The sequence below is a fragment of the Diorhabda carinulata genome, chromosome X (assembly GCF_026250575.1).
Source record: "Diorhabda carinulata isolate Delta chromosome X, icDioCari1.1, whole genome shotgun sequence".
NCBI classification, from domain to species: domain Eukaryota; kingdom Metazoa; phylum Arthropoda; class Insecta; order Coleoptera; family Chrysomelidae; genus Diorhabda; species Diorhabda carinulata.
In genome coordinates this window covers 18,581,341-18,608,590 of record NC_079472.1, presented here as the reverse complement: position 1 = coordinate 18,608,590, position 27,250 = coordinate 18,581,341, and the positions used below count along the sequence as shown (strand labels likewise).

General features: G+C 31.4%; 2 protein-coding genes across 4 annotated transcripts; both read left to right on the top strand.

Moving 5' to 3' along the window:
- The first annotated feature begins 167 nt into the window (after positions 1–167).
- Positions 168–8,722, top strand: LOC130902451 (striatin-3). Of its 3 annotated transcripts, none has more exons than XM_057814606.1 (11): positions 168–888; positions 3,677–3,824; positions 3,884–4,162; positions 4,219–4,419; positions 5,291–5,404; positions 5,527–5,648; positions 6,397–6,607; positions 6,683–6,936; positions 7,072–7,243; positions 7,613–7,807; positions 8,353–8,722. In XM_057814606.1, exons 1-11 carry the CDS (start codon positions 688–690, stop codon positions 8,523–8,525), a joined length of 2,070 nt encoding a protein of 689 aa, XP_057670589.1. In that variant the 5' UTR covers positions 168–687; the 3' UTR covers positions 8,526–8,722. The 3 variants fall into 3 exon arrangements, with proteins under 3 accessions (XP_057670589.1, XP_057670588.1, XP_057670590.1); XM_057814605.1 differs by having other exon boundaries at positions 195–888; positions 5,270–5,404; XM_057814607.1 differs by having other exon boundaries at positions 368–888; positions 5,297–5,404.
- Positions 8,723–14,084: 5,362 nt separating this feature from the next.
- LOC130901769 (myrosinase 1-like) lies at positions 14,085–26,037 on the top strand. The gene is made up of 9 exons (XM_057813356.1): positions 14,085–14,178; positions 16,109–16,185; positions 16,326–16,526; positions 18,947–19,303; positions 21,636–21,730; positions 21,979–22,275; positions 23,071–23,208; positions 25,209–25,315; positions 25,881–26,037. The coding sequence occupies exons 1-9, from the start codon at positions 14,117–14,119 to the stop codon at positions 26,005–26,007; spliced, it is 1,461 nt and encodes a 486-aa protein (XP_057669339.1). The 5' UTR covers positions 14,085–14,116; the 3' UTR covers positions 26,008–26,037.
- Positions 26,038–27,250: the final 1,213 nt, after the last annotated feature.

Genomic DNA, 27,250 nt, shown 5'->3' with positions numbered 1-27,250 from the left:
TTTATAATTATGTATTATGTTTGTATTATTTTACTTGTTTGATTCCAAATTTAGATTGGGGGTGAGATATTCATTCCTATTTCATTGTCCACGTTCATTATCTCTGAAGTTCAGCTAGATTTTCAGTCCATAATTTTCAAATATGTACGTCAGGGGTATTGCTAGACACAATTACTTTCTAAATATAACACACTTTTAACTTAGGTGCCTATTTAATTTATATTTAATAAAATTTATTGTTGAAAATTGAATAAAAATAATACATAGAACAATTTAATTATATCATTGCAAATCGAGATATTTTGGAAAATTGGGTGGGTTGTACGTACAAAAAGGCTTTCTGTTCAATGAACGGAGTGGTTACTAGATTTCCGACATGACACATTGAGGGAGATAGCATTATATAAAATCTATGAAAGTGACAAAGAAAGGTTTTTTGCCAGATGTTGAGGTTGAGGTTTATTAAAAGTTGAAGTTTCGTGTGATAATTTTCTTGAAGAATTAAATGTTTTTTATTTGTTACAAAAATACTAACTAGACAATTAATTTTAAATATAGAGACGTGTATAAATGTGTAACTGTGGTAGTCGATTCAATTAAAACAGTGCAGGCTTAAATTAAGTTAAAATGGCGATTTGAAGAGCAATGGTGGACATATGAAATTTTTCTACAATTGGATCCGTCACAATGGAAGACACTTCATTAAATCTACAAAACGGCGGACAAATGGGGCCTATGGCTGGTTCGGTAACCAACAACAAACAAAATGAAGAGAGCACTCCGAAATCCCATTATTCTATACCGGGTATATTACATTTTATTCAACACGAATGGGCTAGGTTCGAATTAGAAAGATCACAATGGGAGGTTGATAGAGCTGAATTACAAGTAAGTTTTTATAAAAAAATAATTCGTATTATCTTTAATGTAAGTACGACCCATCAATTTTCATTTTTCATCCATTAGCCACTCTTATACAGAGCATCCGATTTAATTTTTTTTCTTCAACAAAATTAAAACAAACCAATAAAATCGTGTAAATAGTAATCTAATTATGATGTACTAGTAAATAATTTAAACTTACAGAGTTTGTATATCAAATTCATATCATTAGAATTGCTATTTCTATGAGATTTATAATTTTGGAACGAGCTAAATGTAAGTTAGTATTGAAATAATATATATCAAAAATGCACGAGAAGGTCTAATAAGTTTCTATTACTATTTAGTCATCAAACCTTCTTAATTGATAATACTCATTAGCAATTCTTTACACATAACTTTGTTTTTAATGAGGGTTGTACAGAATTCTTGCAAACATATCAATTAATTTTTCCAATAATGCTTTGGTAATTTTTTTTAATTAGAACAAAATAGTGAATCTTGGAGAGTCTATGGTGTGCTTTGTTGTCTAATAATATCAGATAGATTAAGTAAAATATTTTGTAACATTTAAAATAATAAGTTCCTCAAAAAATATTTGTATATTAAGGTTATTTTAGATAAAATTCTTATAACTTTTCAATGTAAACAGTTGTTTTGAAGTGAAAATACAAACTAATGAAATGCTTTCAAAACATATATTATTTAGAATATAAAGCAAGATTCAAATTAACAAATATTTTTGATAGGTAATGTTCACTTTAATGTAGTGTGTAGAAATTTACTATATTGGTTTACTGTAGTGGTAGTAAGTATATTCCTAATGAAAGCTTTGAATTAAAGATTTGCTTTCTGGTTTTTGCTGGCAACAAAGACTCTTAGTTAAAGTGTGAAATTATAGCCTATACTATAATTTATATACAAATTTGTCTCATCAAACATTTTTTATAAATGAGTTAATTAATTATAAAATAATAGTTAAACTACAAGATCCAGATGGTAAAAACTCTAAAGAAGGGATTGCATAAATGTTTTTTAATGGGTAATACATTTTTATGCTTGAGTTATCTGACATGGGTTTCACTGTGAGGAAACTTTCATTATACCAGAAATCCTTTGTGACTACTTATTGCAACAGTTGTAAATTGTTAACAATTACAGAAATTAGACAATTATCATCATATTAGTACCAATCAGTTGTCTGTTTGTGTTCATTATAAATGTGATAATGATAGATTTTTAAAAACACTAAAGGTAATTAATTCATTGTTCCATACTGTTTTTATATTATTTATTATATGTAAAATTCCCAAACTCCATCCCAAATTCAAAGTTTTATTTAAGGTATATATCCTGAAAATGTTTTGTCACCAGATTTATGCGCAGTTTGAAATTGTGCTAATAAAACATGTTCAGGATTTAAAATCTTGTGTTCGTGGAGCAAGAATTTCTAATTCCAAACGTGTTCTGAATACATCCAGTGTATCCTAAGACATGGATAAGGATTTTGAATCTGGCACATGTGCATTCATTTACCATATTTACCAAGAAATAACCTATGTAATTGTATTAAAATAACATGGTAGTTGATTTTATACTTACAAATATCAAGAATAAACCTTCGGTTAGTTAATTACATACCCTTTAAACTCCTAGCTAGTTTTGAATCCAAATTATAATTTTAGATGTTTATAAATCGTTCATGGAGGAATGTATGTTCAGAACATATTCTGAACAAAGCAAGCGCATTTGACATGTTCAGAAGATATTCAGAATACATTCAGAATGTATCTAAATTATCTACCAAAAACGAAGCTATAAGTATTTAATGTAAAGGTTGCTTATATTTTTAGTAAAATATATTATCAGTATCATCAAATGTACAATAACAAAGTATGGTAATTACTATTTAAAAACAAATATATTACTCACAATTCATGTTAGTATGTTATGTAACTTAATTTGATTACCTTCTTCTTAACTATTGATGAGTTTAACACATTTGGATTATGAAATCTGGTTTCAATTGGTGTCCCTGTATTAAAATGATATTTAATTGTTTAGTTGGCATATTTGTTATAAAAAGAACTGGGAAATGTTTCATTTAATGCAAGGATAAAAACAAAATTCATTATTTTTTGTGAAACATGAACACTACACCCGACACTCATACTGAAGATAAATTGTTCACCTTCAGTCTCTGAAGATGATAGCTTGGTTATTGAAACGCACGTCAGACAGTGTAATTGTGAGTGTTTATGTTATATAAGTAAATAGTGTGTTCAGTATTAATTTTACCAATGGTTCCTGAAATTTCAACTTAGTAAAAGAACTGGCATTATAGGATAAAGGAATATAGTAAATCTGTGAAAAATTTAATGAAGCTGTGGTCAAAGTGCTGTTGAAACAATCATAAGACATTAATCCTTCAAGTACTATAATAAAAAATTAATTTGAAGATAAATGTTTAAACAAAGCTGGTTGTAAGTGATTCATTTTCCTTTCATGTACCAAGTTCATCTTGTATTTGGTTCTCTCATATAAAAAAAGTTTTATTCCAATTGTGATTTACAATAATTTATTGAATAGTAAATTTATATTAAGTTAGAACATTGAAAAATTTATTAATTAAATCAAAAAACAAAGTTTGTTCAATGAGAATGAGATGAAAATATTAATTTCTTATTTGAAAACTAAATACTGTTAGTAATATGTTATCTTTACCACATGCTTTACTTCTTGAGTTTTAGTAGTGTATGTGGTATGTAGTAGATACATACTTTCAATTTTTTAGGCAAGAATTGCTTTTTTGCAAGGAGAAAGAAAAGGTCAAGAAAATTTGAAGAATGATCTGGTGCGGCGTATCAAGATGTTGGAATATGCCTTGAAGCAGGAAAGAGCCAAGTTTCATAAATTAAAGTATGGCACAGAATTACAACAAGGTGATAATTGAAATATTGAATATTATTAATGAAATTAATCATGATGATTGGTATTTTAGGTGATATGAAACCACCTGTGATAGACGAAACAAATGAATCTCAATTAGACAGTGACCAGTCCTATGTGTCTGTATCAAATTCTTCTTGGAAGCAAGGAAGGCAACTATTAAGACAATATTTGCAAGAAATTGGTTATACCGATAGAATAATTGATGTCAGATCTACAAGGGTACGAGCTCTTTTGGGACTAAATAATAATAATGCTGATCAAGATGATAACCAAAATGGTGGTGGCATTAATACCAATGAATCCAACAAAAGAGCTAGTGAAACTCAAGGTAAAATATATTAGTTCTAAGTGTTATGAAACTGAAATATGACAATTATATTCTAGGTAGAAGAACCCCTGCGAAAAAAGCTCAACCAAGCTCTCTAGCCGAAGCGATGATGCTGGATACCGAAGCTGCCGTTATGGCGAATTTAGACTTTTTATCAAATACAGATGTGGATATGGACGAAGATGATGAAATGAGCGACGATGTTAATATCGAACCTACAGATGACATTGAAGATGATGTTAAATTGAACAAAAAAGGTGAAATAATTATTTTTTTCAATACAAAGTAGATAGAATATAAATATTGTTGTTAAATTAGTATTCTAAAGGAAAATTGTTAGCATTAATATCTTGTCACTATCTACAATGCAGTATAGTTGTTGCATAATTTATTATTTTTGGTTGAAATTTTTAATGAAATGAACTTTATTTTTACTTTTTGATGCTGTAAAAGGTGTTAATGTGATAAAATACAAGAAATTTAAAATAATTTTGCTCTAAACTTCAGCCAATAGAGAGTTACTGAGATGAAATTGACACCTATATTAAATCCATCTCATAATTTAAATGAGCTATATGAGAAATGGGATTGGAATCATTTTTTGTATTTCAGTTTTTTCAAACAACTTTTGCACGTTATTTGACAAATTTCTATAGTATGTGCAATAGGGGTTGAAATTTGGGATTTGTAAAATTTAACTTCCAAATAGTCACTTTCTGTTTCAAATTTCCTTGTACATTTTTTTTGTCAAATTCCCATAGTTTTCAACATAGTTTCAAAAATACATTTTGGATTTGTAAAATTTAACTTCCAAATAGTTATTTTGTGATTAAAACTACTTTTTGTAAATTTTTTGTCAAATTTATATAGTCTCTACAATAGGGGTTGTAATTTTAAAAATAAATTAATTTCATATTTAACATTTTAACCACCAAATAACAATTTTTTCCCAAATTCATTATACTATTTTTAAGATGAAACAGTTGATTAATAATCATAGAACTTTTCCAAATTATTCAATCTAATAAAAAAATAACCCTCAAAGCAGATTACTAACTGTGTCAATATCGTTTTGTATTTTGTCTGTTAAATCGGATGTTTTTATAGATAAAATGGATAATGATTTAGGTTTAGGCGATGATGTTGACGCAATAGCATTAGAAGTGTTCAATGAACTTAACAGACTCTCTGAAGCAGAGAAGAAACAAGACAGTAAAACTGAACAAGCTGATTGGAATAAAAGTAAGTGTTTTTGTCTATCGGATTCTAGTTGCCTTATATCATTTAGTTATAAAAAAGCCTGAGAACTGTAATTCCAGGTGAAATTTTATCTAAACAGTTTTAGAATTTTATTTTACTTCCAGCCAAAAGACCCATGGGATTGAATGATGAAGAAAACGTCGATTCGTCGCTTGGATTAGGCGAATTAGCCCAATTAACAGTTAATAATGATGCGGAATCAACTTATGACATTGATAGCAGTAAAGTAAGTGACAAGATTAGATTTATTATACGAACAGATCAATATTATCCTATAGGGTAGCCAAATATTGCAAATTGCAAGTAATATATTATGGAATGTGTCTATATACTTACAGATTATTTCTGTTATGTATGATTTAAAATATATTAATTTGGTTTGCTTTTTACATACTAATAGGGCTTTAGACAATTCTCAGTAAAATTTTTTGGTATTGGCATCTGGGTTATTCCATGGTGTAAAACCACAAACTTGATATTATTTGCCGTAAGCAGTTTCACAGTGGCTATATATATTTATAGGGTAAAGATTAATTTATATTTATATGATACTAAATTATTAATGTTCATTAAGGTATTATTTTCATTATTTCAATGTAGTTTTCTTTAGTGATTATGTGACGTTTTGAAGCACAACACTTTCATAATAAAAAAAAGTCAACAATATCTTCATTCATATAAGGATATATAATGACATTTATTATTTAAATTCTCCCTTACAGTGTTTATGTAAAATTTAAAAGACATTGTTGGGAAATATTGATAAATTGCTTAATATTTTTAATAATTGCCTATTTGTTCATTTCTCAATCTTTTAATTTTAGTTCATTCAATCAATTTTCTTCATTATCAGTGTTTTCTTGACATAAAAGTTGATGTTTATTATCAATATCAGGCATACTGTTTGAAACAACGCCTGTAGATATTCAAAATAGATATAAAAAAATGGTAGATTCTAAAAGAATTTTTTGAAGGAGGCGTTCAGGAAGACTTGGAATGCAAAATACACTTTGAGAAGTCACTTTGACGGTGTTCGGGCATTGGCTTTCCATCCAACTGAACCTGTTTTGATAACTGCCAGTGAAGATCACACACTGAAGCTGTGGAATCTTCAAAAAACAGTTCCTGCCAAAAAAAGTGCATCATTGGACGTTGAACCCCTCTATACTTTTAGGAGTCATACAGGTATGCATATATCTCATTTCTAGGTTTATAAACCAATCCCTGAATGATTTTTTAAATGCGAATAATTATTTGTAGGTCCAGTACTTTGTCTGGCAATTTCTGGTAGTGGAGAACATTGTTATTCTGGAGGTTTAGATGGTACTATAAATTGTTGGAATGTTCCAAATTCAAACATTGATCCGTACGATCTGTATGAACCAGATATTTTGAATGCCACTTTACATGGCCATTCAGATGCTATTTGGGGGTTGGCTGTTCTTAATTCTAAACAGCAGTTATTGTCATGTTCCTCTGATAAAACTGTCAAGTTATGGACACCACATTCTAAAGTAAGCATTTTGCAAAATACAAAATTGTTATTCTGTTGGTATTGATTGGTAAAATAATTTTTGAAAAATACTGATCACTATAGTAAAACATGCATTTCCTAATGTACTTGTATATATAATTTTTGTTATTTTCAGCAACAATTGTTATCAACATTTGTCTCAGAGTCAGACGGTATACCTTCTAGTGTTGATTTTGTAAGGGATGAACCAAATCGTATTGTGGCATCTTATTCTAGTTTGCGGTGTGTGATTTTCGATACGGAAACGGGTAAACCGATCTCCCGTTTGGAATCAGTTCCTCCAGATGGTAAATAATACATGATATAATTCTAATTGACGATTTTTGGTTTGTTTTTCTGTTATATGAATCTCTAACATCTGATTGTTATTTATTGTTTATTTTTATTTTATATATCCTCAACTTTTTGTAAATTTTTTTTCTTGACACTTTGACAAGTAACCTTTATTTTTTTCGATCTACTTTTTTTGAAACTGCGTTAAGAATCTATAATTTCAGAGTAAGTCAAAACACTTCCAAAAATTGTGTATATTCCAAACCACATAATGAGAAAAGAGTATTTCAAATGTCCCAAAATATATCTCTTTGAAGACTCATATGAAATTCTGCCTGATTGTTTACTGATGATTTTATAACAAAATACTTTTGATGTATTAGGTGTGAATAGTAGCACCAGACAAATAAACAAGATTGTTTGTCATCCAACACTACCTCTAACCATCACTGCTCACGAGGATAGACACATCAGATTTTGGGATAATCACACAGGAAAAATGGTACATTCGATGGTTGCTCATTTGGATGCTGTTACCAGTTTAGCTGTTGATCCAAATGGACTTTATCTTCTTTCAGGTTGGTATTTATGGAATTTATTTCCTGAAGATGTAATTTATGATTTTTCCCAAAAAATTGATGTTTTTTGATGATATTTAGTGGTTGACACTTTTATACATATATCATTATCATCAATCTTGTCGGTCAACTTCAAGTTGAAGATCTCTTTTAGGCTATCCCACTTTGCATTACTTTTTGCTATTTTTTTTTATGAATTTTTATTTTATCTCTCTTTACCCAAAATAGAATTTTGTTTTTCATTAAAATCATCTCCTGATAAGGTGCGCCAAGCCCCATTCTATTTTAATTCCTTTATCATCAGCAACTTTCATTCCTTTGTTATCTATTTCTATAAGTGAAGCTTAACACGAGTATTTTCTTTTTACTTTAGATTGTTTAAAGTTTTTGCTGAGTTTACTCGTTATTGTCAAGTTTCTGAAGGATAAGTTGGTAAAGACAAAATATTTTTATATTCTAAGCAAATTGGGAGGAAAATTTCAATTTCCCCATATTAATAATGACTCTTTTTGACGTGAATTTGAAATAAGATTTATCAATTTCAGGTTCTCATGATTGTTCAATAAGATTATGGCATTTGGACAACAAAACTTGTGTTCAAGAGATAACAGCTCACAGAAAGAAGTTCGACGAGAGTATCTTAGATGTTGCTTTTCATCCATCAAGGCCCTACATAGCCAGTGCAGGCGCTGACGGCTTGGCCAAAGTGTTTGTGTAAAAAGAATTTATTATGACAAATAATTCTGTGTAATTGTGTAAAAGTGTATCTCGAACTTCTCCGTATACTATGAAACGTTACAAAAAAAAGTGATTAATTAATTTGGTCATTGCTTTTATAATTATATTTTGTAGGATAGGTGTACATATATATCATCATTTTTAATATTTTGTATATATACTCTCAAGATCACTTCATATTAATTTTTATCTGTAATCGTTTGTAAATAAGTTTATTTATTTCATTGCTAGAATTTTATTAATTTGTGGATATCCAATTTGGTTTTCTATAGTAATATGAAATTTCACGTTTGTCGCAAATTCAGCAAATAATATCGCGTTGGTTGTATTGTTGATTTCAATTTGTCTCGAAAGAAAAATTGTCGGACAGATATTTAATTCCATATCTTGTTTAAACAAGTTCCATTAATAACATTAACATCATGAGTAGTCTTTCAAATTGTAATTAAATAATGATTATTCAATGAAAAATCCGTTTTTTAATTTAAATTTCGACCTCACAATATAAAAATCAACTTTAAGGCATTATAACCTGTCAAAATATTTCATCTCGTCGCTTTTTACAAAATTTGCCACTAAATAACTATTATAATCGTTTTGTTTTGGACTATCATCTTGTAACTTGAGGTTAAACTTGAGAATTAAATTAATAGGGCTCATTTATCATCTTAATGTTAATATTTTATTAGAATTCGTCTATATATTATTCAAACTCCATTTTGATATTGTTTTATTAAACTAAAAAACTAAACACACTACTACTAAACAAACAGTTACACACACTGTCTGATCTTTTCAATAGAATATGAACCAGTGACTGACCATACAAGACTGTGGATTATTCAATTGAGTGTCGGTGTAGTAAACAGTGTGTTCAACTCTACACAAAAATTAGTGAAATTACTATTGCAGTTCCCTTTAATAATTTCTCCTTGTTATAAATGTTTGTTTACGCTGAGATGAATATCCTTATCTTTTCTTTCAAAGATAGCTGGTTTATATATTGTGTGAACCTACCTTATCGAGAATTTTTTTCTTTTTATCAAATAAGCAACTAGATTTTTTTAAATTCTTTATTTAATTATTCTAGGATAATTTGAAAAAATTCATTGATTCATACAAATATGGGATTTGTTGAGATTTATTGAAAGGTTTTGTAAACTCTTTTGTTATAAAATTTACTTTTTACAAATACGGAAATTTGATGAGGGCTATCGTTTTGTGCTCACCATTGTCGAGTAAGGTCCTGAATAATTGTGTTAATAAAGTTTGTATTTGAATTGTATTTAATACCTTAAAACTGTATCGAGTTTTCAAAAAAATAGCGCCAAAGAAGAAAGTAAAAACTGACAATGATTAACTTGTAACTCACATATATCAAAATATAATTCTACATACACAAACACTGACAATTTGACATTTAATAGGTAACAGCAGACACCAGTGTCCGGTGCAAGAAATTTCTGACAGGCTACCGTCCGACTTTAAAATAATCAGTTCCACCAAGATTAGCGTACATGTCTTGATTCTTTTTAGCATGGTAGCATCTCCGTCCTTGTTTTGTAGTACTGAATGCTGATTTCAGTTTTTTATAGAGCTGCCTCTTTATTAAAACAATATTCAAATATAGAAACATCTATTTATTTGTATGTGAGTGATAAACTACAGTTTTACATAAAAATGTGAGGAAAACCATTGCGAAACGTTTATTAAAAAAAAATAATATAATAAATAAATAAACACTAAGGAAAAACAATTTATTTAGTACTTAGCGCCTTTTGTCAATTGCATCCCTACGCGTTTCATACAATAAGTTATGATTTTTTACTTTACTCTTATCAATGACCTATCTCTTTACAATACCTCCTATTTTCATGCGCTTTTCGTTTTGCTCATTTCCCCCGAACCTTCGACTGCGTATCGAAAGACGATTATAGATATTGTACTTATACCACCGAATTCTTTTTCTCAGCCTGACATTGGATCTATTGAACTTTTACCGCCGTTATAATCTATTATAACCAAATGACGCCCACGTCTCTGAACTTGTGCCTTTTTTGTTTAATGATGAGTTTTTAACACTAAAACGTCCCTCTTATCGTGTCATTTTAGGATACATATTCCTCTATCATCCTCTCGAGCTTTTTTAGTTTTTTCCTCGATAGTTCCGGAGCAATGCATTTAATTGTTCAAAAATATATGAGCAATCTGTAGATTTGTGTAACAAAATTATCAGTCACCACAACCTAGAAGATCATTCGCTAAGTTTAGGATAATGCTGGAGGACACTGATCATATACCGTCTTTTTTCTCGTTTCCTGCATCAAAGGATAGATTCCAAGTATAGTTCACTACACAACTTAAAAAGCTTAATGCTGTTTTATCGATTATATTGTTTAAAACATGGTCACATTGATGCAAAACGTTTTTTCGGAGGTATAAATTGCTTAATAGTTATGGAGAATTTCATCTATGATATTGTTTACAGCCGGTCTCCTGGGCACTGTGAGTTGTTCGTACCATTCCTATGTAACCCAGCCATATAATATTCCTTCAGATTATATTCTTGTAATGTAGCTTGTCATTCCACCTAAAAATTTTCCAAGTGATTTCCAATGGCCTCCCAATTGATGTTGATAAATTACGTAAAGTAATTAGTTACTCAATTCCAATAAGAGCCGATTCCACTTCTGCAGCCGCGGTAGCGCTACTGCAGTTGGTGGAGCAACACATTGCACTTTTGTTTTTATTTTTACTTTTAGAATACAGTTGCATGTTGACTTCTTGAACTAGTTCATCACTAATTGAACTTCCACCTGAAAGTCTAGGACGTTTAGACGTCGAGGTCAGGAAATGTTATAGTCATGTTAATTAGTTTCACTACCCCTCGACGGACTGAATATTGGTTCGTCCAGGGAATTATTCTAGGATCATTTGAATAATCACCTAGTGAACATAGGCCATGAAAAAAAAAAAGAGAAATAATATGTTGTCAATTTGTAAAGATGTGATAACCTCATTTTTTTTATTTGGGTAGGATCCTTTTCAAAATCAAGTATTATACTGAATACGAAACAGAAATTAATTAATTACGGTCCAATTCTTGTTGTTTTTTATGCGAAGGTAATTGCAAAATTCTTTTGGAACAGTTACTCATTTTATAACAAATTTCAGTTGTAATGAGACCATACAAAACACTACTTGTCACTTCCCAAGTTCATTTTGTATATGAAACCGTACAAAAGAATATGCGCTGGCGTTGATTAATTTATGGAAACCTGTTTCTAATTGTTCGAACACACCGGCGAGTAGCTTTGTTGTTGTACTTCTGGGTAAAAAAATTATAAAATTACAAATTTTAAGTATAAATAACCCAAAATTATGAAGATAAGATAATAAAAACATCTTGGACAGGAAGGAAGTTTTACTAAAAATCTCTTGGCACTTGAATTGTTAAGAGACCCTACACTGCCCCGATTAAGAGTACTACCATTGTTAATGGAACTTTTTTGACATTAATAATCGTTTAATATAAAACGAAATAATCTATTGATATTTGCTATGATTGATATGGAAAAATGAATTGCATGAGGAGTTGCATCCAAATATGTAAGAACGTAGCTTAGAAATTATGTAGTGTCATGAAATTTGACAAATTTATTTTAGAATTATTTGAAATTCACCGGTATCGAATGCATTTAGTAAATGAGAATGTATTATTTTCATTAGAAATTTGTTACTTATATATTTTGACAGTTGTGATTATCGATAGTAGTTCAAATATACGAACAAATTATGTTAAATTTTTATTAACATCCAATAAACTCCACAATTGAATGAAATTTGAGTGTCTGGTTTTTCAGAGTAGCCAATAAGGCCAGTTCCTGGCCCCAAAATAACCCCAGGCCACTGAGCAGCCTGTCTACGATTTGCTTGGGCCTCGTTCTCTTGTCAGACTTAGGCAGAGTGTGCTTGTATGGTAGCAATAGAAAAGGTCGAATCTATAGAAGCCCTGGAGAAAGATTCGCGCATTGTTGCATAAAACGTGGCTTCTGTAGGAGGTTCCTGGATTGTTTGGGCAGACATTTCAATGGAACAATATAATCGGCGAACTGATACATAAAAGAAATTTTAGGGAATCACATAGTTCCATATATCAGTTTCTTGGGCGAAAACTTTTTCCTAATGCAGGACAATGCCCGTCCTCATACTGCAGACTCCGTACGGCAGTATTTACAGGATGTCTAAGTTGCCGATGTGGATTGGCTAGCGCGTAGCCCGGACTTGAATCCTATCGAGCATTTATGGGATGTACTTAAGAGAAACATTCAGGCTAGAAATCGTGCACTAGATTGTGATAGCATCGAACCAGATCGAGTAAAGAAATTTATTCGATCCATAAAAAAGCGATTGGAAGCTGTTATTAGGGTGATTGGAGGGAACACTAATATTCATTGTTAAAAAAATTATGGGGGTTACAGATTTTTGCTAGAGACTTTTGACCGTGAGCTGCGACTTGAGTCGATTTTTTTGCTCACGTGTGTACAAATTTTGCCTTTGATTTACTACCTCCGATATACAGCAAATTCTTGAAAGAAGCTATTTACGTTTGAGTGAATGAACAGTACGAAACAATTAACAATAATAGTAATTACCAAAAATGATTAATAAAGATGAGAAAGGTTCCAAATATCCGTATTTGCTACGTTGCCAACTTTATGAAAAACAATCCAGATCATGAAAAACCATAATTTTATTACCAAAAGATAGGTACACTTACCAAGATTAATTTTTGGACTTAATCACTGAAGAGATTTAGACATTTTTCATATCTGTGGACAAATACCCTCTTCAAAGATAGTTGCCGTTGTTGAATAACAATAGAGTATCAAACAGGCCTTGAAACTTCTGGAAATTCCGTAGACAAAGCAGTCAACTCGTTAAACCAGGTCATCTGAAACGATAGATTTGCGTCCTTGCCACCGTTCATTATGCACATCATTACGGCCATCTTTAAACTTTCGACACCATAATTCATGAAGTTTTACCCATACACGCGACTCATTCTCCGATGGATTTCTACAGCACTATAGCATTCAGCCTGTAGAAAAAGAATCAAACTTTGCGGGAGCATCAATAATGGTGGACATGTTTACGTGGCTGTAGCACAACGCCGACTGACGCCTGAATGTCACCAATGGCGGAGTGTGTAGTACGAGGAAGAGAACCAGGAAGAAATCGAAGAAGTTGAAATAATAAAGAGATTATGTAAATGTGTATGTAGTCCATGAGAATATCTACATGGTATCTTAAAAAATATATTTTGTGAGATTGTTTTTCGGTTCAAAAACTTTTTTGGAAATCCTCCACAATTTCGAGAGTTTATTTCGCATTTATATTTAATTGTTTAGTAGATTATCAAGATTATCAATATTCAAATATATCAAGTTGGTACTTAAAAATTTTTTTAAATTGATCGGAAAAATCTAAAAAAATGCGATATGTTAATTAATAAGTGGTTCGATAAGATATACTTCAATCAACATATAAAGTTTTTTGCTAATTTTCTGAATGATTTTAGTAATCATGATTTGGTTGAGACTTATCTTATTTTTGTGCCTTCTCAATTTGAGGTATGTAAAATAGAGCGTTTAATTTTTTTCGGTACATAAATTTTATATAATTAGAATCACAAAAATTTTTTTTCTTGAATGAATTCAATTTTTTGAATTAGGCTAAAACCTTTTGATAGTAAAACATATTTTCCTTCCTACGCTACGATGCTACTTTCTTCCCGATTTAAGTGGAATGAATTTTGTTGAAACTGAGTGACTGGGAATAGCAATACATTATATTATATATACCAGGTGGGCAACTTAAAAAACCGTCGATCATATCTCATCAATGGATTACGAGGTCTGGGCTATTGAATAACGAGACGAAAAAGCGTTTTATTATAAAAATTATTCTACATTCGAATGCTCCCCTTCAATATACTCCCTTCCCCTCGCCACCTCCCCCTTGCTTTACCGCTTCCATCGACTCAAATCGGGTAACCTTCAAAGCAGATTTTAGCTTCAGAAATAAAAAAAGTCGTACGGTGCCAAATCTGGTGAGTATGGCGGTTGATCGAGTACTGTAGTGTGTTTACTGACCAAATACTGCTTCACAGATAGCGCGTTTTGAGCAGGTGCATTGTCCTGATGTAAAACCGGGCCGTTTTTTACGAACGCGTTCTCACAGTGTTACCAAAATTGACAAATAGTAAGTCTAGTTGATAGTCTAACCTTCTGGAACCCATTCAATCATCACGATACCATTAATGACAAAAAAAGGATCATCATTGCATTGAATTTTGATTTGCTCTCTCGGCCCTCACTAAAGCACTTACACCACTCAAAAACACGCGCACGAGATAGAGATTTTTCCCCATAGGCATCTTGTAACAATTTATAGCATTCAGTTTTTTTCAATTTAAAGAAAAATTTGAGATTGATACGTTACTCCTGTTTTTCGTCACACATAATTTCGTTTTGGGGGGAGCATAGAGAAGATATCAAGACACCAAACGGATTACTCGTGTTTCACCCCACCCGTCTAGGACGTCGCTTACGCGCGCGGTCACGTTATTTAATAGCCAGACCTCATATATTACAGCTTCTATAAGATATACTAAAAGAAACAAAATCGGATGTCGAGTTTCAAGGGTGTAATATCGATTCACTGAATCGGTTTAGTACAACATATCGATTTAAAAAATCGATTTATTTGATTCGAAGAATCGATTCTTCAATTAATCAATTTCAGATCGCCATGCCTAATCAGAAATAACATTTTTCAAAATTTACCCAATTGAGGGGCGGGAATATACGATAATCGGTAATTCACAAAGTTAAGTACCCCAATATTTAAAATATATGAGACAACGCTCTCTAGTATTGCTGTACAAAAATTCTTTTACAAAAAATTCAGTTTAATAAAAGTCTAGTAAGCAGAACCGGACTTACAGGCATTTGAGAAATAATGTTTTTGATTTTAGGCATCTTCCGATTTAAAATTAGTTTTTTGTTTAATAATTTTTGAAAGATTGATAAAAAATTGACGTTGCAACTTCCAGTCTACGGGCACATTTTACAGCCGAAGAGAAGTAAATATTATTTTACAGTATCCTGCAATATTTTTTCTCAGTTAAGAAAGAGATGGCGTAACATACACTTTTTTGTTTATACTAAAAATGAGCTGTCAACAGAACAATAAACTAAATATTATATGTTTGTTTTATTATCATATCACTGAGTCGATTTAGTACAATATTAGAAGGTAATTAGGAGGGAAGACTCTAATTTAATTTACTTCTATAATAACTCGTTCATATTTTAATTAAATTTGTTTTATTAACTTTTTTAAAATTTGATTATTTAAATTATATTTTTACTTTTACTTTTTTTGATTAGAGGGTATTTGATCACGAGTTTACAAAAAGTATTCGGAATTAAAAGTTTTATTCGGGTTATATCTTCAATTTCAATAAAAATTAATAAACAACTCGATGTTTTTTTTCAGTTTGTCTGAACTTAATAATAAAAAGTTCCCATCAGATTTTTTTTTTGGTTGTGCAACGGCCGCATTTCAGATAGAAGGTAATTATATCCTTATTATCATAAAAATCTTTTCAGCTATCAAAGGATCATCTAAATAACCACAAAATTGGAATAGCATCGATCTAACAGATATACTTCAATATATGAAGGCGGTTTAAAAAAATGATATGTTTTTCTAGGCGCATGGAATGAAGATGGAAAATCTCCAAGTGTTTGGGATACAAGGAATCATATAGTTCCTTCCGTAATCTCAGATAACAGTACGGCAGATATTGCCTGTGACTCTTATCATAAATACAAAGAAGACGTCGCTCTTCTAAAAGCAATCGGTGTCAATCATTACAGGTTTTCTATATCGTGGCCAAGGATATTACCGAATGGTAAAAAATATATATACTATATTAAATTGATATTTATCCTAACGTCATTTTAGCTATTTTAACCTATACAGAGTGTCCTACGAAGAGTTTAAACTATCTGTATGTGGCAAAATATTTATAGTAAAATCATGAAAATTTCTACGTTCGTGTTTTCGAACACGATCTTTTTAACTAAAATATTTTCGGTTCTACCGCGACTGTAACTTTGTTATTTTAAATAGAATACCTTGTATATTAATACATTTTTGAAATCTAAGTTGAATTTTAGTACTTTTGTCTAAAAACTTTTTTCGAAATATGCATATTTTTTGAATAAATTATTTTTTTACGAGAACTCCCTTAAAGATATGAAAATGGTTTCTGTTCGTTTGCTTTTAACAAGGTCAGACGTATTTGAATCTATGTTGAAAATTTCTTCATTTTCTACAGAGTGTGTATAAAAAGTGTTCAAAGTTTAAAGTCATAAATATAAAATTTCTTTAAATAGAATAAAATTATTTTTTTAAATAGAACCTCCCGGTTTTTTCTATTTTAATGCATTCAGGGGTAGAAAATTCATGTATACTTTCCTATACCTAAACCTTATCGTTATCCAGATATTAAATGTTTTCTGTAAATTTTTAGAGGTACAGGTGTGATCTAAATTTTATTTTGACCCGTTGATACAAGCACTAAGAAATAAAAATATTTTTCTTCCCTGTATTAAAACAAAGTAAGATATTGACAGATTACACAATATTCCTATGCTCTTATTAAGATTTCATTATCTATGTAACACAAAAAATTCTCTTTCTGAAAAAATAAATTTCAACGAATTTACTGTTCAAAATGTCCACTTCTAGCATTCACGCGATGATTTAGCGTATTCTTTGATCATCTTCCCGTCACGATTCTTCCTTAAAGGGTTTCGAGTGATGTAGCACAACTTTGCCTTTCAAATAACCCCCACTAAAATATCAATAGAAGTTAAATCTGGCAACTTAGCTGTCCATTTGATGGAACTTTATCCAAATCCAGTTACGAGCTCTCCCATCATAGGAAAAAGGCGCTTCATCTTTGTTATATGGTCTGTTTCCAATTCATTTATTCAGCTACGTAGTTAATCTAACCTAACTATTCTTCTTCTTTTCATAGTTATCTTTCGACTCTTAATTTCAATAAATCAGCTAAATACTATAATCCTATTGTTGGTTTTAATGAAGATTTGTTATCAACGGATAAATAACAAGACTAAGTAAATGTCGCCAGTTGAAGTCCTATCAGTGGTTTTCCAGAAAGCTTCTACAAATATTAATATTCCTGTTGACTTTACGAAAGTGTGCACGTGAACCGGCAAAACCTTTCAGTTATTGAGCGAAATTTTCAGAAAACGTAGATTAGAATCATTTTTATGAATGGCTACTTCAAAAATGCTATCGAGACTGAAAGAACTTCGTATTTTACAAACATGATAAAAACAGGTTCGCATAGACATACAAATTGTTACACAACGCAGTCGAAATAAATAATCAAATGAACTTTATTATCAGTTAGCAAAACAGGTAGAAGTGAGCCCCATTATTGGACCAGAACCATTTTACGATTTCCTAAATAGTTATCAACCGATGGTAGTTTAGAAATAGGTACAAAAAAGGAAGATGAAATAATTGAGAATTATAAAAGGCTCACATGACAAATAACTCTTCTTCTAGTCGATAAGATAGACGAAAAAAGCTCAATAAGTCGTGTGACTGACACACTGATGGCGCTGCCGTGAATTCTATATGATGTTTTTAAACTAGCAACTTTCCAAAAACTATGTGTGAAATTTCAAGACATTTCGATCAGTCAGCCATTCAATTGAAGCCGAAGTGGGTTTTTTCATTGTTCCTTAGCTTCGTTGGGGAAAATTCGATGTTTTAGGTCGCGACATTGTTGATAAAAATACTCGTATTTAAGATTTGTTAAAAACATTTGAACAGAGTAATCTAATCGACCAGTAGACATTTTATTTTCAAATCTAAAGACAGTAGGAAAACAAAAATATTTAAATTTTCGTAATTCATATCTTACGTACTGACAGGTGAAGTAATTGACAGAATGAACTGGAATGACTTATATGTAGAATGTTCTAATGAGGTTACAAGCTTGATAAACCGTCAGTTTTTGAACACAGGTGGTAAGCGCTTGCGACGTATCGATGATGAGTATTGGGTCTAATGACAATAGTATGGCTTTTATAAAGAATATAACTTCACCACCACGTCTGCCGTGTTTGCCCGCACAGCTCGCTTATATGAAACACACGCAAGCTTCGAGCCAAGTCTCGGCAAGCGTGTAAACATAGCATTATGTTCACTGTTAGCGACGTTAGGATAAATATCAATTGATCAACAGTATAATGTGGAATTCAATTTTTACAAGTAACATTTCTATTCAAGGTTTCGACGATTACATCAATCCGCTTGGCGTTGGTTATTACAAAAATTTGATAGCTGAATTAAAAGCGAACAACATCGAACCGTTAATCACGATTATTCACGGAGATCTTCCTCAAGTACTTGACGATATAGGTGGTTATTACAGTCCCTCTTTTCCCGATTGGATAACAGATTTTGCTAGAGTCGCTTTTAAAGAATTCGGAGACGATGTTAAATATTGGTTTACCTTTAACGAACCTTACGAAGTTTGTATATGGGATGGAGCGGAAAAAGCCTATAACTGCGCTGCTAATTTACTAAAAGCACACGCCAAAATTTGGCATATGTACAATGAGGAATTTAGAGCTACACAACAAGGTAAAGTTAGTACTAAGTTGGAATTTCTAAAACCGCTGGTGATATTCGTACTGAACACACTGTTTACTGCTACAACTAAATCAACACTCGCGATTACATTGTCTGATACGCGTCTCAATAATTAAAGTTAACTTTTGGTCTCTGAAGAAGATATATCGGTTATCGAAACGTATGTCAGACTGTGTATTTGTGTAGTTATAGCAGTGAATAGTGTGTTCAGTAAGTTGAACTTAGTATTCTTGATACAATGTGAGTATTAGAATTTAATATGACCAATATTTTGGTGGTGTTTACAGTGTTGTCAAATTTTTCAGTAGATTTGATTGAGATGGCTGAGACAACAACAACATTTACGTTTCTATAATTGATTGTTGTTAATGGGGAAAAAGGAATTTAAATTTCAATTATATTAGGATAAGGTGATGTGTTCCAAAAAGGAAGGTTTGATTATCTTTTAAAATATATGTATATAATACACACATTCTTGAGCCCCTTATGCTTGTTAGAGTGAGACACTTTTATTTTAAGCCAAAAAGTCTATATGATTACAATCCAAATATGAACATCAGAATATGAAATCTACAATAAGATCACTCTATGGATATTTAGTATGTACTCTGTTTTAGAGTACCGATTCATGGAAACAATAAGGACTTCAAAGGGATATAACTCCATCCTTTTTGGTCCGAGAGTATGAACTCCAATAGAGTAGTAGGACGATTAATTCTGTTAAAGAGTGCTCGTGACACCAAATCCCACATGTTCTGAATGGGATTCATGCCTAACGAATTTGCTTGCTACGGCGAGATCTGAATATTATGAATGTCTAGCGCATTTTGTACACATTCCGTGCGATGGGACCTAGCATTGTCATCCATGAAAATGAAATTTGTTCCAGTTTCATTCCAAAGGGGATAAGAAATTTGCTCAATAATGTTTAGAACATTTCTATCCCTTATATGGTATTTGGAATGGGACTATGCATTATGTCTCCTCAAAACATTATATTATTCCTCTTTCATATGGAAAGACTTCTCTGGCAACTGATAGTCTTTCTAACCGCTCCGATTATCACCAATTAAACTTAATTTGGTTTCGACCGAACAAAGAAAGCGCCACTTAGCTAAAAGCTAAGTCTGGGAAGTAACTTGGTACCCTTTCTGGTATCGTAGATTGCTAATTGGTTCCATTAAGTCTACGCCGTATTGTGTTCCTGAATAAGAACTGATCATACGTTCTAAAGTGATGGTTCGATTCCAACGTACACAAGCTGCTACAACCTTGCATTAGCTACCTTATGACGCTCAGTTACACGTTTCTATTTAATTATGCTAGGTTTTTATAGTTTATTTCAGAAAGGTATAGAGTAATAAAACCTCATTAGGTATGCAAAGGGACCACAGAGTGGTCCAACGAATATTTGAGCCACTTTTATAGTTTGGCATAGATTTCATTGTACAGGTAAAATTCCTTCTTTTTATCAAGTACAGGTAGTACCACCCGGGTTGGGGTCAATATATGGGTTTAACCTATTGTTATCCATTCATAAACACTGAAAATAGTGTGCCAAAGGAGAAGTGGACGAAATTCTCCATTTTATTACACTATACCTTTCTGAAATAGACTATAGTACAAATTTCACAAGAGTTTCCGTTTCTGTGCTCCAAATAGATCTTTTAAAAATGTCATTACAGATTTAAAAACCATGCTAAGCGAGAGTTTCTTGGAGGCCAGCGACCTATACAGACTAACCTAACCAAATAAAGATTTCGTTGATTATTTGTAAATTCTTTTCAAAAACTTTGTTATCTAATTAAAAAAAAGGGCACAGGTAACTGAACATCTTTTCTCAAGTAATTGGAAAAAATGATATATTGCAACGTTTTTTGTTATTATAGAAATATGTGGTTAGTAGGCGCTTATTAAATTCTTTTTCAATCATTTTATTTAACTTTGTAATCAGTTTGTGATCTCTTAAAATAAATTAGCAGATGCTTGTGTTATTATTTAGCCTTCAAATGATTTCAAATTTCAAAAGAACTTCGAGTACAAACTTGTATATATTAAAAAATCGGATGTGGATGTGGCATTATTGATTATTTTTGAAAATCAAATTATTGCACAGATCAGTAAATCTTATAAAAACTGGAAACTCGTAACACAAATGACAATTTGTGTTAATTTTTTACATCTAGATGATTACCACAATTATTTTCGACACCTGGGAAGCTCATTTCGACTTCAAGTTCTCGATATATTCCATTTTGGGAATTCTTATTTCAAAAGATCCGTTTCTTAAAAGAATAATCTATTTTTGCACTTAAAATTTTAGGTAAACTTTCAATGGTACTAAATTTAAATTGGTATGAACCAGAAACAAATAGTACCGAAGATATAACCGCCGCTGAAACTATGTTGCAATTTAGTGTAAGTGTCCAAAGTAATTTGATTACTCCAATAATTATTCCTATGAGAAATCGATTTAAAACCGAAATTAAAAAACATATTTATAAAAAAATTCCATTTAAAGTGTGTATACGAGGTTTATTTCAAAAGTATCTAGCATATCTTGAAATTGATCTTGAAAATTTTAAGACGAAAAATCCTTCCGAACTCTGAAGTATGGTGTGTTTTTGCCTCAAATTTTACGATTTATTAAAATGTGATTTTTCTAGTGGGGATTTTTTGCTCACCCATTATATTACGGCGACTGGCCCGAAATAATGAAAACTCGCATAGCGTACAGAAGCAAATTGGAGGGTTACAATCAGTCACGTCTTCCAGAATTTACAGCAGAAGAAATTGAATATATAAAAGGAACAAACGATTTTTTCTCCCTTAACACCTATACTACAAGTATGGTAAGAGCTATTCCAGAACCTGAAATCGGACAACCGGATACAACCAAAGATACTGGAGTTTACACTTATCAACCAGATGATTGGCCATCGGCAGCGTCACCGTGGTTGAAGGTACCTTATGTTTCATAAATACTTGAAGATCAAAATTGTATTCTATAGCTAAGCAAATTCGCTACTCGAATTCGATAATCATGCTGTTACCATCTTCATAAATGCTTGTGGGCATTCCTCTTAGTTCTTTTTCAACTCCCATTTATTTCCAAGCAATATGACTTGTACGTAAAATATCCATTATTTGACTTATAAACCATAGTCAAGGGCAATCGATAACCTTTGGCCCTGTAGCAATAAATGCATTCCAGAGAGGTTTTACTATACAGCGCAGTACTTTGTATTGAAACCTATCAATTATTTCTATGTTACAATTGTATGCCGTAAATCCAGCTGCTTCCTTTTGGTGATTATATGTTGTCTCCAAGTAAATATACTGTCAAGATACTTAGGTGTTTTGCAACTTCCTTGTGGGTTAACTGATTCTAAGATATATAAATGTTTGAGTCGATTTGTTTATATTAATTACTATGCAAATGTTATAGCTACATTTCTATTCTGAAGATATTTTGTAGTATTTGTGATGATATGATTTGTTAAGATGTTCGTGTCTTGTGCCAAAATAGTGGACCAAATAAACTATCTTGGGAGGACTCCAGCTTTGATTAGGTGCAGTACAGTTTGTTCGTCTTGGTCTTAAAAGGAAATGTGATAATTGAGGAAAATAACTTTACGTAGTTAATATTTTAGATCTGTAACGAAACTTCTAGATATTCTATTACTTTTTTTTGGAGAGTTCTCTCCAGTTCTCTCTTACAGAGATCAAGTTATAACTTGGAGACTTTTTTGTTGTAGATTGTACCTTGGGGAATAAGAAAATTACTGAAATGGTTGAAAAATGAGTATTTTGATCCAGATATGTTAATAACAGAAAATGGATACTCCGATGCTACAGGTCAATTGGATGATCCAATCAGAACAAATTATTTACGAGTAAGTTAAACTTTTTTAAAACTTTTAATTTCTTGGATCTTCTTATATATTTTTTAAAAGAATATTCAACTTGTCTTTGAGAAAAAATACATGGAACATTACTGTGAAGTCATCAATGTAAGTAATAAAGTATTTCATACCTCCAAATGATGTATTTTCCATAGGGCCACACAAGTCGGAATGTATTAGCTTTAGAACCAACATTTGCTTGCCTACCTTCCATACAATGAGTGCATGTGACATTACTTAGCTCCTGACTCAGAGTCATACCATCTATACAACCAGGCAGCTTCTTCATATCTGAAATATTCAAATTGCCCATTCGCAACAGTTCAGCATTATGACAATTTTGAGAATTTTAAATTATATGATCCATTTCTTTACTGGTATCCAAGATGTATAACTTGTTGTTCAATGTTGCAGTGCACACCATTTTGAATTTCACATCCCATGTTATGAAATGTGACCTTATGCCCATTTTCCAAAATATTACTGACTTGTATCACATTATCTTGGCTTATATGTATGTTTACACAATCAACTTTCTTCACAGCTAAACCATTCATCATCTTTGATGTTTTCCTTGATGGTCGCTGAAAATGCTGCTACAAAACTGGAGCTCTCTGCTTTGCTTGCAGATTGTTTCTTTGCTGTTTACAATATTTAGCAAAATGACCACTCTTATTACAATTGAAGCATCTGGGTCTCTTTGGGGACTATTTCTTGTTTTCTTGGTGTTTATGTAGGAAGCGGTTGACTTTGATATATCAATCTCTTGAATGAGTTTAGATTTAACTGCATCAGAATACCAGAGCTCTCTAACCCCATTATCATAGACTTATACTCCTCTGGTAAGCCTGCTAACATCAAAGTGCCAAGCCACTCATCAAGCCAAGCCATGACATTGACACTATAGCTCGACTCCAGTGTAGTATTTATCAGATCTTTATGTAGACCTACTCCTCCGGTTAAGCCATTGTCATCAAATGCCCTTCGTAAATTTTCCCGTACTTGTTTTGCAGTTTTGCATTTCTGAACATGTTCGTAATTTTATGGATCCAACAACAATATCAGCTTTGACTTCGTTTTCACGTCTTTACTTGCATCTACAGGTTTATCATCGTTCGACACAGCACCATAGGTCTTCATACTGAATTTCCATGTCGCGAAGTTTTCTCTTCCAACCGGTTTCTCTAAATTAAACATATTTGAAACCATCTTGCAGGATTTCATCAGAAATATGTAATTTTCAACTGTAGACGTGAACCTTTTTGTTTAACCTCAAATTCAAATTGCAGCGACAATTTTTCTGATTGATGTTTTGATATTTCACCAACGGTACCACTTCGGAACCACGCTCTGCTATCATAAAAGAATATTGCGTAGTTGTAGTACGGAATTAAATGTACTGTTTATTATCACAAAGGTTTTATTTTATGAAAAGCGTGGCTACAACCTAACAGTACAGAAACGTCAGACTTAAGAAGAAACTAGTCCAGTTGCGTTCCATTTCACAACACTTAATTGCTCTTGACTTTACGTACCTTTTTTTATGAAAATCAGTTTAAAATAATATGTACAATTTGATGAAGACATAAGTAGTCGAGGAATTAATTTTTACATATTATTTCGAACTGATTATCATAGGAAAGAAACCAGACAAATTATTCCGAAAAAGATATTAAAGACAAATATAAAACGAAAGTGATAGTAAGTAAAAAAATTATGAAAGATGTGCGAGAGAAAACCTTCATGATGAATTTATGACAAATATTAGCGTGGAGCATTGCAGACGAGGCAAAAAATTGGTTATTGAAGAGAAGATGTTTGTTGTGATACGACTTGTTTCAGGAAACTCACCGCCAGATAAAAAAAAACGATTCGTTTTGATAAAAATAGACTAAAAAGTACATCTCAAAACTTGTATGTACTGCGACAAAAATTTATCGATTAAAATAAGGATTTCCAAACACTTATGAATAATCAACTAACAATTTTAGGAATACTTGAGTAACGTAAAAGATGCTATGGATTACGATGGGGTGAAAGTATTCGGTTATAATGTTTGGAGTTTGATAGATAATTTTGAATGGATGAGCGGATACACGTAAGTATAACTATTCCTCTTATCGTCTACACCTCTAGAAGTTGTTTTAATTGTTTACTAACCATCATTGATCATCTAGAAACCATATTTCACGTTATCGAGTCGTGTGTTTGGTTCTTCTTTTGTTGTGAATGTCGTCTACTTCTTCATCAACTGTGATTCTCATTTTGGATTTTTCTACTGTGTGAAAACTATGTTTATCTTCAGTTGGTTCGAAAACAAAAACAAGGACAAAGATAAATAAATACTTTGATGAGAAAATGGAGAGAGAACAAAGTACATAGATAGATAACGTATAAATATTAAGGAGCTTGAAAAAAAAAACGTCGGTTTGTAATACTCTATGGATTTTTCTGTTCATCGCTCAATGAGGTGATTTCATTTATTTTGTGTGTAATTGTTAATTTATAACAACAAATGCTTAATAAGGGATTGTCGGAACTGAAATAAGCTACAAATTAATAGCCAAATTTTTATTCTAGAACTTTTCATCTGCACGGTATAAAAAATTCTCTATATCACTAACTTTTTTTAAAATAAACTTTATCTGGTGTATACTTTTTAGGCAAAAATTCGGCTTGGTTTATGTAGATATGAATGATCCAAACAGAATAAGAACAAGAAAGGATTCTTCTTATTATTATCAAAAAGTTTGTGAAACTCGATGTATTGTCGACGAATGTGTAGAATAATGATTAATAAACAATAATTATTAATAAGAATGGCATTTTTTTATTAAAAAAACATAGCTGTTAAAAGGAACGTTTTATTTTGTGACTGAAAAATTTGCGAAAAGAACGAAGCGTGAGTTATATTTTCGATGTCCGAAAATTTATTTTTAAAAATTTATTAAAATCAAAATTACAATATTTTTACAACGTAGAATGAACAGAATTAATTTCACAAGCGAATTAACTACAATTCATTCAACTTTGTAGTAATATTGCAATTTTGAGTTTGATAAATTTTTAAAAATAAATTTTCGAAAATATAATTGGCGCAGTCAGTAGGATTCGTGCGGTCGCATAGTGCGAATAGAAAAACCGGCTAGTATTTTAATACTACAGCACGAAATCTACGTTCATCGAGGGACAGGACTTCAAATTACTGAAGTGCCAAGTCTCCTTATTTCTCTAATTATTCCTTTTACTCTATCCTTGTCAACTTGTTGAGTAAGGAAGGGATAATTTATTGATTTTGAATATTGAAATTTTTATGAACGATTTAGATAATTTAATAAATACAAAAGATAATCCATATTTAACAAAAATGGCAACGGTAAATCCAAAAACCCTTAACTGGGATTTATTTAAATTTAAACTCGTATGGAATTTCACGTAGAGAAAAAAATTACTTTCAACACAAATATCACACAAAGTTTTTAGTTTAATTGATGTTGATTTAACCAACAAACAATATTGTTTACAATTCATGCTTTTTATTAAAAATTCCTCATGCTGTTTTCATATTCATCTCGTTTAATGAGTAATGGTAATGATGAATTATTAGACCTGTTGATATTGATTGAAAAAGGTACAAAAGAGTTACGTTTGAAAAAATCGGTTCAGTAATATGATATTGCATATTATAACTTTCTCAAATGGTATAGAAAACGTTAAAGGAAACTTGAGTGTATCCCTGTTTTTGTGGAATTCTATACTTTTGATTTCTCTTATAGATTGATTTATCTAAAGGCGAAATCTAAAGTATAGGACATACTGCATACCTCAAGCAGTATGTTTTCCATGATATAGTCCAGGGTGCTGATTAAAAATAGGGTTGATGTGAGCCAATATATCTTTTATGGACGTTTTTTTCTGAAACATTTAAGTTATAAATGCACTGAGAGCCCAGATGGTATAAATACGTTTGGGAGAATCCTCTCCATGATGACTGGGCTTCTGAACCTGCCGGAGCTGAAGGAATATACAGGTT